The 11,596-nt window shown below is 45.9% G+C and overlaps 1 protein-coding gene across 1 annotated transcript; it reads right to left on the bottom strand.

The window, feature by feature from the left end:
- Positions 1–3,150: 3,150 nt before the first annotated feature.
- LOC146074588 (uncharacterized) lies at positions 3,151–7,595 on the bottom strand. The gene is made up of 2 exons (XM_083182871.1): positions 4,344–7,595; positions 3,151–3,365 (listed from the first exon to the last, which is right to left on the bottom strand). The coding sequence occupies exons 1-2, from the start codon at positions 4,729–4,731 to the stop codon at positions 3,256–3,258; spliced, it is 498 nt and encodes a 165-aa protein (XP_083038997.1). The 5' UTR covers positions 4,732–7,595; the 3' UTR covers positions 3,151–3,255.
- Between the last annotated feature and the right edge of the window lie 4,001 nt (positions 7,596–11,596).

The raw sequence follows: 11,596 nt of genomic DNA, 5'->3' as shown, positions 1-11,596 counted from the left end.
CCCGCCTCGGGCGCTCCGGCGCCTAGCACCGGCCCTGACTACACCTGTGCACCAGCAACCAGCGATTTCTAGTCAAAATGAGGTAGAGACAGAATGAGACAGAATAGCTTGCAATTTTCAGCCAAAATCGCTGGTCGCTTATGAAAATGGTACACTGAGCAATATATGGCTGAGAGATATTGCCAGTACACTGAGCAATATATTGCTGAGCGATTTTAAGCCAAAATCACTCAGCGACCAAATCGCACCGTGTGTACACCGCTTTAGTCAAGTATTAGAACATAAGGACATTTCTGAATCTGGAGGGAGGTCGGTTCAGGGGAAAATTAAGGAAAAATACTTCACAGAAAGAGAAGTGGATGTTGTGGAATAGCCTCCCGCCAAAGATGGAAAAGCAAATTAAATATGCTTGGTATAGGATATGAATATCCCTACAAAGAACAAAAGGGGCCTACACACAGGGAGATTTGCAAGATTGCTCAGCACACAGCGATGTGTCAGCGCTGTGTGCAGAGCGATCTGTCAGGGCCAGTGTCCTCTGCCCGGCGATAAACTAGATTTATCCAGAATGCTGGATATTATTTGCCGGGCGATAGTGACTCGTTGGTCCGGGCATCGCTATTACTATTTCCCCTTCACCCGCGTGATGTAGGGGCATTTTTTAAGCAATCTAGTCAGATCACTTAGGGCCAGATGTATTAAGCTTCAAAAGTGATAAAATGGAGAGTGATAAACAGACAGCCAATCAGCTCCTACCTGCCATGTCACAGTCTGTGTTTGAAAAATGTTAGGTAAGAGCTGATTGGCTGTCTGTTTATCACTCTTCATTTTATCACTTTTGAAGCTTAGTACATCTGGCCCTTTGTCATAAAATTAGACCATATGAATACAAAAACATCCTTCCTTTTCAGATTTTCAGACATTCTACATTGTATTACCAGTGTCTTTAATACAAATTGATTGGATCTTACAGTTGGAATTTTACATATATGACAGGATTTTACATTTAAGCCTTCATATATAGCCTTATTCAGATTGATTTGCTTCCACAGGGGAGCGATGTTTTGCGACTGCTCAGCTGCTGTGTGCGGGGGGCCATGGCGAACCGTGCGCTCGCACAAAACAGCGCGGTTGGTGGGTGTGGACACCAAAGAGATTTGTGAGTGCTTGAAAAATAATTTGATAGTCGGTGACCATCGAATGATTTTGTACCTGCATGCAAGGCTGTGAATGGATGATTATGCAAATCATCCATTTGCACGCCTGCGGGGAATTGCGCTGTGCGAGGGAGAGCAGGCGGTGGGCGGCAGCTGGTGGACCAAATTTGCAGCCTTGCAAGTCAACCAGATAAAGGGCCAATATGTTCCCCTCACCGAACAAGTTTCCACAATGAAATTTCCACGATTGTAAAATGAAACCCTACAAAATAAAACACACAAAACTAAATATTAATGTGAGATGGATGAGGTAAGAAATGGCATTACAATAATGATACATTATTATCCTTATGCATCATTTATAGATATTTTGAATGGCATTAGGGGCACCTGCCGTTACTATGATTCATTGTTTTGTATGAAGCATAAATGCATATACAGTATATTGATAGCTAGATGTTTGATCATAGTAAATGTGCCAATTTGTACTGGGCGCCAATTTATTTAGCCTGTATTTTACCCCAAATAATAAGAATTTAGAGGAGGTCTGAAGAACATGTAAGTGGAGGCAAAGTGTTTGAAGAAAGTGTTACCAGGAGACTGAACATCCCTTGTTAAGTAAAAGTAGACTGAGGGATTGATGCATTCATTTGAAAGTAAATGTCGGGTACATAACAATTGCTGGTGTTGCATTAAAAACAAGCATCTTGTCTGCTTTAGTGACTCTTTGTCTGTATCTTGTAGTCGTCTACTGATTAATGTGATAAGACTAAACACTTGAGGACTAGCCCATTCAGTCTGGCTTGTGGCTGTGACCACTGAGTCTCTGCACTGTCTGCACAGAGCCCCAATCAGTTATCTAGCAGCTTATCTTGTCAGCTTGCGCTATCTCACATAGTGTTTAGTAGAAATTATACCATTACTCTACATAAACAAAACCTGCTCTATGCGGAGCTTCATAAATAGCCAGCACAATAAGTACATGAGTGGAGTTGAATGTTGGGAGTCAGGCCATCATCTAGCCAATTAAGATAACCAGAGGTTGGAAAAGGGATTATTCCTTTTAGAAACAGCAGGTTCTCAGATAAAGTACTGGCCAGAGTCTATTTGTGATATAATATCATTTTGTAATTCATACAGTTTTCTATTGAATAACATTTGCATGCAGAATTAACGGAATATAGTCTACAGGGAGCATTAACAAAGATAATTAATAGTTTATCCTGTTTGTTTTGGCCTTTACAGAACAACAATCTAACGCTGAGGGCTGTATATAAGTAACACCATTAGTAACCAGACTATTGCTCTTTGCAAAACTATGAGGATGGATTGCCAGATCATCCCTTTAATAAGCACACAAATGAATCACACAGGTTCTTGACTGCTTATCGGATGTAATGATGGTTGGTAAGGTTGGGAGGTGTCAGATTTATTTATTTATTTACAGTTTCTTATAGAGCAGCATATTACGTGGCACTTTGGGCCTTATTCTGATCGGTGCGGATATTCCCGAATTCTTACGGTGCGGGCCGCACGCATCGCTGTGCGGCAGCGTGCGGGCATCGTCCGTAGAAACGCCCACGTGTTCTCCGCATTCGGACGGACTCACTCTGTAAGAACAGGGCGTGTGTACGGACGACATACAAACCGTGCGCGTGCGGGGGGAAACGTACAGATTCTTGCACGGTCTTCCCGCACAAGCACGGTCTTACCGCGTGAGAACGTACGGAAAGCTGTCCGTACGCCCCGATGCGGAGTATTTACGCACAATCCAACACTTTTGTACTGAGTACACACAGCGATCACATGACCCACTTAGGCTATTAGGCAACCTCCTGAAAAAGGGATTGTTAGCAATTTCAATCAATTAAATGCTCATCTATACTGACCCACATTCCTACTACATTCATGACACACATTAACCCTTACAGCATGTGACCCTAACATACATCTTATGTGCACTATTTAATTTAGCTTATTTAAAAGATTTTAAACAAGTTACACATATACTTTTGCATGTTAGAAAAAAACACGGACAACTTTGAACTTTAAATAACTATTTATTAATAAAAATACCAAAAAATAAATGTGAAACAAATTAATTTGGCCCATCTATGAGCCGGTCCATTTCGGCCAAAATCAGCCGCATGTAGGATCTGATTCTTCGAAGGGCCCCACGGCGACCCTCCTCTGCTTGGGCAGGCTCATCTGTGGAGGAAATTCAAAATGAAAAATGACTAATGATATTCATGCATACATTTAACATAGTCAAACCAACATTTGAAACATGCATTGTGACAGGTGTGTGTGTATATATATATATATATATATATATATATATATATATACACACATATATAACTATATATATGAGACATACACCTATACATACATGCATACATACTACATGGAAAGCCTGATTTTGGCCCTCTACCCTGTACTCTGTCAAACACCTCACAGTCATACTGCTACTTCTCAATCCAAACCCACCAATGACAAAGCTGTGAGAAGCATGTCACGCGCTGCACCAATCACAATTCGGCAAACAAAGTTCAGTGTCTGTTATATGATGGAGCCTGGCAGGGGAGTTACACAACTCTCAGGAATGCTCAGTACATTTGTGCAATCAAGCATGGCTTGGCTGCTGATGGTCTGCTCCAGAAATCATTGTCATAATGCCAGTTAGGGGAAGCTGTAGCAATAACCCACTCCCATGCTCAAAAGCATTACTAAGAACAAATCAACACAAAATTATGGTGCAAAACATACATGCAGACCGCAGGGTGTGGTTAGCTAGAGGAGGGCCCAGGGCCACTGACCACTTGTTACTCCAGTCTAAGCCACGCCTGTCCATACTCCATTTATGCCATACTGAATCTAGTTTACAAAGATCAATCACCAGTAAACTATACTCACCTATATGAGGCTTTCTTCCAGGATACAGATTAACTACACAGGTTCAGTGGCACTTCAAATCGACCTGACAGCCATCCGCACAACCTGTGTCATTATTATGTGTCCAGGATGAAAGGGATGGTTTGCCCACCCTATCTAACCCCTAAGTGTGTCTGTTGCTACCCAGTTTGTTTTATCACTTTATAGTATAGAAAAAAATAATTGAATCACCAGTGCTACCTAGCAAATAGAAGATGACAAAAGGAATAATGAAACTTTATCTATACATACCAATTTGGGGTGCCTGCACCACCTCACAGGCCTCCTCTTCTTCTGTGGCCTCGTCATGTGGCACCTCCGCCTCTTCAGCCACCTCGGCCTCCATTGCCACCACCTCCGCTGCCCACTCCTCCTCCTCCTCCACTTCCTCCCTTTCCTCTTCCTCTCTTTCCTCTTCCTCCACTTCCTCCCTTTCCTCTTCCTCTCTTTCCTCTTCCTCCACTTCCTCCCTTTCCTCTTCCTCCACTTCCTCCGCGACCCCTTCTTCAAAGGCAACCTCCTCGGCCATGACTTCCTCCGCCTCCTCCTGGGCCTGGGAAGCCTCTGAGTTATCTCGTGCCAGTCTTGCTCGTTCCCGTGCTGTGTTTGTGGGGGGGAAAAAGTGCCAGTTAGGGGTCATTTGTATTAAGCCTTATGAAGCTACAAATGCAAAGGTTATAAGTACAGATAATTGTACAGGCAAACAGCTCCTTAGTGGCCTTTACAAAACACAGCCTGTAACATGGCAGGTATGCTGTGACATTTGGGCCATTGTAAGCATCACAAGCATTAATCCTCCCCAATAACATATTTTATGACCATTACAGGGTGTCAAACAGGAAGTAGCACTCATATATTGTATGCCATGTTAAACTCATGATCAGGCTGGTGACCTTAGTGGATTAAATAATGTCAGGTAAGCAATCATGTCCAAATCCCCATTTACTGTTGAAATACTCACATCTAGCAATGCTGGCCCTTATTTCTTGCAGCCTCTCTGGCTCCCTGCGCCTGAGGTCGGACCACCGCCGCTCAAGCTGTGCGATGGTCCGCCGCACATGGGTGCGGGCGTATATCCGCCTGCGGGCCACCGCATAGGCAGAACGTTTCTGCCTATTTGTAATAAACGGGCCAGCACGGCCCAGCCTGGTCTCCATAACGGAGACCAGTGTCCTCAGTTCGGCTGCAGAGAAGGGTGCTGCTCTGCCATAAGCCGCCATTTTAGGAGTGGCACAAATTTAACAATCATGTGCTGTCATTGGTTGATCAGAGTGATATTTGGTATTAACTTTATTGTTCATTTTTACACTAACAGCGTGTATGCGCCCGAACAGACGGCTAACCCATTGCATCGCACACCCATCCTAAACAGTGTAAAATAAGATGGAAACATATTATATCTAATCTATAACATTCAACAAACATGGGTATAAGCAACAGGTGAAATAGTGTGCATCTCTAGACACTTACACCTAACTCAACAAGGTACCAAACAGCTAATGTATAATGAAGGCAGACCTTTTCCCAAAATGAGCCCATGCAGCCATGTGTACACTTACCTTCTACTGGGCCATACTAAAGAGGTGGAATGAAAAGTAGCTAGCATCTAACCTGAATGTGGAGTGCTTTCACATGTGATTTGGATGCTAGCACTGATTACTTGTGGCTAAGTGGTGGACTGGATTGACATATGGAATGGGTAGTGTCAGTTGTACTACATAGCAAACAAGTGCACAGTACAGAAGTACATTCAAATATACATGTCATGTCTGACCTCAGTTGTATTTGGTCATTGGTGTTGGAATCTGCATTTAGCAAATAAATCAGACTTACTGAGTTTGCCAGGTTTTTTGGAAATATTTTTCCACACCAAGGGGCGGCCCGTATGCGCCGCACGGTTGACGCTGGCGTACGGAACGCGGCCGTACGGAACACAGCTTGCAGCTGATTAACGCCAATTACAGAAATAGTATTTAAAGTGGTCCTAGAAAGGCAAACACTTGTTGCAAACATGCCAGGCTCAGACTCAGAGGAAGAGCAGGTGGTGCAGAATCTGTTGTCCCGCATGGAGGCCAACACCTCCTATGTACCCCTCAACCCAGAGGACCGAGCTGGCCCATCAACATCAGGGCAATCAGCAGCTGGCCCATCCTCAGCAGAATCATTGGGAACCCAGCAGGTGGCTTCCCAACAGAGTAGCCAGCCCAGCACTTCAGGTACAGCAACCGGTGGCCGTGGCCGTGGCAGTGCCCGTGCCAGTGCCTGTGGCCGCAGTGGGGCAACACGGGAACCCACAACACGAAACATGGCATTTGAACCGCGGGAGCTTGACATCCTGGTGACCCGGGCACGTGATTTAATTGAGTGTCCAGCGGTGAAGTTGACACACACAAGGAGATGGAAGATCTGGGAGGAGATAACGGCGGAGATTAATGCAGTGGCTCCACAAGTTCGACAGGCAGAGCATGTTAAGAAGAGGCAAGTACATGTGTGTTACATTAGAGTAGTACAAGTCCAGTAATGTTTACATTCAATATTAGATCTAGTTGGCCAATGGGTGTTCACGTTGCTTGGAGGCACAGACATGTTGGCCATGACATTTAATTGATAGTTATTGGAGGGTGAATGTTTTTGTATCTGCTAAGGGTTGGTATGAAAAATGAATATAATGTAAGGTTGGTGTCAGTAGGCACATGTTGTATTGTGTATCATATTGCAATGGGTGATACAGCAAACATGAGGAGTTACATGTATTAATATGTACACTTTGATTGCAGGTGGCACGACTTCAAAGGCAACCTCAAGAAGAAATTGACCGAGCGGTGGCAACACAGCCAGACCTCTGGGGCTGGCCCCATGCCATCCAAGCTGGAGCTCACCCCCCTGGAAGAGATGGCCCAGTGCTGTATTGCAGTGGAGGAGGTCCGGGGGGTGAGCACTATAGACAGCGAGTCCCCAGCGGAAGTGATGGCTTCTACTCTTGAAGGTAATTATTTGCCAGGCCATAAGTAGATGTTTTAAATGTTGCATGGAATGTGTGGTAATTTGAATTTTCTTGTTCAACAGCATCGCCACCGCTTGGTCAAGATTCTCTTGAGGAGGTTGTGGAGTCTGTGCCACCTGGCCCCAGTAGCAGGCCCGTGCAGCAGCTGCCAAGATTGTCTGCGGCTGAATTGTCCATGTGGGGCCGTGTGCTGGATAGTATTGTGCAGCAGGGAGAGTCGGCATTCGAGCGGGTGCGTAGGGCCGAGGAGGTGCTGCAGGGTTTGACCAGCAGCCAGCAGAGTATTGCTGAGAGCCTGCAGGCTATGAGTGCCAGCCAGCAAGCTATGGCTGGCAGCCACCAAGCTATTGCTGGTAGCCTGCAGGTGCTGGCTGATCAAGCCCTGCGGCAAAACGACCTCCTCCTCCGCCATAATGAACTTATGGTGGAGCTAGTTAACAGCAATAGGGCCCTAATGTCACCCGCTTCGGGTGCATTACCAACCTCATCACTCCCTGCTGCCAGAGGGGGAAGAAGATCCACCCCCTCACCAGCACGTGCTCCACATGAGCCACCATCGGAATCTGGCCTTGGACGAGGTCGAAGAGCTGCTGCACGTGGCAAGGAGCCTGCCAGGGGCAAACGTGCTCGCAAATGAACTTGTGTCCCCATTAATCTCCTCCGTTATGTCTTCCCAAATCTTCCATTGAGCTGTGTGTGTCAGCATCCTGTGTCCAAATCCGTGCCCAGGGTCACCACTTTTGCCCGCGGTTCAAATGTCATGTTTGGTTCCTCTGTTGCCCTGTTTCAGTGTGCTGTACTTGAAGTGTTGGTGCTGTACTTTTGTTGTGAAGCCACCTGATGTGTTCCCAATGATTCTGCTGTGGCTATTTATTCTTTATTATGTCATTTTTGTCCTGGTATGGTACCATTTGTTTTGTTATGTATTTTAAAATTTTGCCAAAGTTTGTTTAATAAATGTTATTTTGGCCCCAACAAATGTCTGTATTAATTTAGACATGCAGAAGTGGCATGTGTATTAGTATTAATATTATTAAGTTGTGTGCATTATTTGCAGTGTAAAAGTGTGTGACAAGTGCAGCATGTAATGTTCCCTTTAAGCTGCAATGCTTCCAATTGTAGCAGTGAGAAGCGTGTAATTAACAAGTCATGGGTAAAGTATGTGATTGTATTGGGTTCAGGTGACATTGGTTGAGGTGCGTCCGTCCTGATTAGGCGTTCCGATTGCATAGCGCATGACCGAGTGGTGTCCGCAAAGAAAAAGTAACCTTTTGGACACCGCACATTTCTTCCCTTTTTGTTCGCGTGCATTCGGCGTGCTGTCCGAATGCACGCCTACCAATATATGTGTACTCCCCCGTGTCCGCCCATGTTTCCGCCCAGTTTAGCCCACTTTGAAACTACGCCCGTGTCATTCCGCATGACGCCCATAACACACCCCTATTGCCCGAATGTATGCGGTGCACACTTCTGTACGGGATTAGTGAGAACAAGTACGGAGACCATGCGTGGCACATGCGCGTAGCGTTCTCCACGCATGCGCAGACGGCTAAAAAACGCCATCCGAAAGAATGCGGAAAAGTCCGCACCGATCAGAATAAGGCCCTTTATAACTGGAAACAACAGTGATTAAACAAACTGGGTAGAAACAAACCAACAGAGGTAGGAGGGCCCTGCTCACAACCTTACAATCTATAGCAGGCATTCCCAACCACGGTCCTCAAGGCACACCAACAGTGCAGGTTTTGTAGATATCCAGGCTTGAGCACAGGTGACTTAATTAGTATCTGAGGGATTCTGATTAAACCATATGTGCTGAAGCCTGGATATCACTAAAATCTGCACTGTTGGTGTGCCTTGAGGACCGTGGTTGGGAATGCCCGATCTATAGGGATAATAGGAGGGATTCATAAGGATAGAATTCTATGATGGGATGCAATTAGATATAAAGGCTACTGGAGGTTATGTGGGGGTACTGAATATGATAGTCTTGCCTGAAGAGGTGAGTTTTCAGGAAATGCTTGAAAGTTTGGAGGTTAGAGGCAGTGGCGGTTTTTACCTATGGGCTGCAGTGCTGCAGCCCCCCCAGGTAAAATCCGCCACTGTAGTGATGCCATATGCAGTCTATGAGACTGCACTGGCTTCACTGTGACTGGCAGTGACTTCCTATTAGAAGTCCAACCTGCCAGTCACCAAGGCAGTCCCATTGGAAGGTGTTCCCTCCCTCCGGGAAGCCTTGCTGCGGGCTGCCGTACAAAAACATTTAGTGCACATGCGCAGTACCTATATCGGAACTACGCACACGCGCTGGTCTCTGTGTCATTTGTATTGTACAAGCACCGGGACCATATATCCTGCTATGGGCTGTTGCCAAAGCAGCCCATAGAAGCTGGCCACATGCGCAGTACATATGTTTGTACTGCGCATGCGCCAGTCCCAGCGCCTGTCATCAAAGCACAGGTGCCAGGGACCCAGGAGAGGAAGCGGCGACAGGGGGAGGGGGTGCCTGAATCGCAGTACCCCCGCTGCGCCCAGAGGCAGCCCCCCTCCGCAATCAGGTAGGAGCTACCACTGGTTAGAGAAGAGTCTTAATGTGTGTGGAAGAGTGGGTGCTGCCCGACAAAAATCCTGCAAGTGGAAGTGGGAGCAAGTAATGAGTGTGGATGAGCATAGGCGTGAGCAGCACATTTCATTAGGGGTGTCTTACATGCCCATGGGGTGTGTCTAACACCACCAATCAGACATGTCTACCATCAGCTATTCGCACTCTCTATAATATAAAACATCTTTCAGTCACACCATAATCTTCTGCCTAGTTCAGTTTTAATCTTCTAATTACTCTGTGTAACAGTACATGCAAATAAAGTCATAAACTTATATGGATGACGCAGGTATGTAGGGATATGACAACGGTCTAGTACAAGTAACAATGCAAAACACACATAATTGATTGATGGGTGTTTGTTTTAATGGAATACCAGTTCTAAAAAGCAAAAGTATATAAGGGTGGGCACAGCATTAGGGGGTGCCTGTGCACCTCTAACACTCTATGTGCGCACACCTATGTGGATGAGAGATGCAGATCTTGTGCAGAGCGCAGAGGTTGGGTGGGCATATATTTTGAGATAAGCAAAGAAATATAAGTCGGTGTAGTCAGAGTAATGCCTTTGTATGCAAGTAGACATATTTTATATTGAATGCGGTAATATACAGGCAACCAATGGAGGGACCGACAGAGCGGATCAGCAGACGATGAACGTCTAGCCAGGAAGATCAGCCTCGTAGCTGAATTCAAAATGGATTGTAGCGGTGAGAGTATTTTCTTAGGAATAGTGGTTTGTGGATTATTTGATTATAGGCTATTGCAATAGTCAATGCGTGATATAATGAGTGCATGGATTAGAGTTCATACCAACTGTCATTACATTCGATGAGCAGTCAAGAACCTGTGTAATTCTTATGTATGCTTATTAAAGGAACGATTTGGCAACCCTAATAGATGAAACAGCAGGGCCAGTGCTAGGCACCGGAGCGCCCAAGGCGAGGAGGGGGGCACCCCAGCGCTCAATCACAAGGGGGGCCGCCTGCCGAGTCCAGTGATGCGGCGCACGGCGCTCGGCCTTGCCATGCGACTCTCCCCAGGGAGGGATGGGGGGGGGTATCCGGCACCGTGATGTTCGGGGGGGGGGGGGGCGCTTGCCGTGCAATGTGGTGCTGGCCACCGCGACTCTTACGCAAAGGCCTAAGGCTGCCTAGTGGTGGCGCCGGCCCTGTGAAACAGTAATAAGACTATTAACAGCTAATATTCTCCTTAAATAGGCCAACCAAGAGATGGTGGTCTCGGCAAAAGGCAAGGTGGTGCCTGTCCAAGGCCTATTTTTCTTATTTGTTTGGGGTCCATTAAAACTAAGATATTTTGTACCAGATTTATTATTATTGTTCTTAATGTATGCAGTAGGGCAGGGGTGGCCAAACCGGTCCTCGAGATCTACCAACGGTCCATGTTTTCCAGATCACCTAGCTGGTGCATAGCTGTAGTCAATACTAACGGTCACATTTTCAAACCTGCTGCATTCATTCTTACTATAGATCCACAGGTTGCCTGGAAAACATGCACCGTTGGTAGATCTTGAGGACAGGTTTGGCCACCCCTGCAGTAGGGACAGTGGCGTAAGTTTGTCCCAATTGCCCAGAGGCAAGATGAATATTGGTGCCCCCCCCTCAACACAAACACACACAAAACGTTATTCAAAATATATATATATATAGTCTGTTATGAAATATATATTATATACTGTATGTATATACAGAAAGAAGTGGAGAACACCTATATATTTCAGAACTCAGCCACAGAAGCGATTTTGATGGCTTTCAATTAATGGATTTAAACTGCCAATGGTGGAGAGGTGCCCCCTTGAGTGCAGGAGCCCGGCGGCAGATGACTCCATTGCCTCCCAGAGTTCTGCCTCTGAGTAGGGATATCAGCAACCATTATGTTAAC

This window comes from Crinia signifera, chromosome 4 (genome assembly GCF_055691185.1).
Source record: "Crinia signifera chromosome 4, ASM5569118v1, whole genome shotgun sequence".
In the NCBI taxonomy this organism is placed as follows: Eukaryota; Metazoa; Chordata; class Amphibia; order Anura; family Myobatrachidae; genus Crinia; species Crinia signifera.
The sequence above is the reverse complement of the archived record's forward strand: the minus strand, read 5'-3'. Positions and strand labels throughout refer to the sequence as shown.

Bases quoted from the DNA above. Each gene is read 5' to 3' on its own strand.
- LOC146074588 (XM_083182871.1), bottom strand. From the start codon at position 4,731: ATGACCCCTAACTGGCACTTTTTCCCCCCCACAAACACAGCACGGGAA. The intron at 3,366-4,343 runs GTATGTATAGAT...TTTCCTCCACAG, and splicing joins GGTGCAGGCACCCCAAATTG to ATGAGCCTGCCCAAGCAGAG.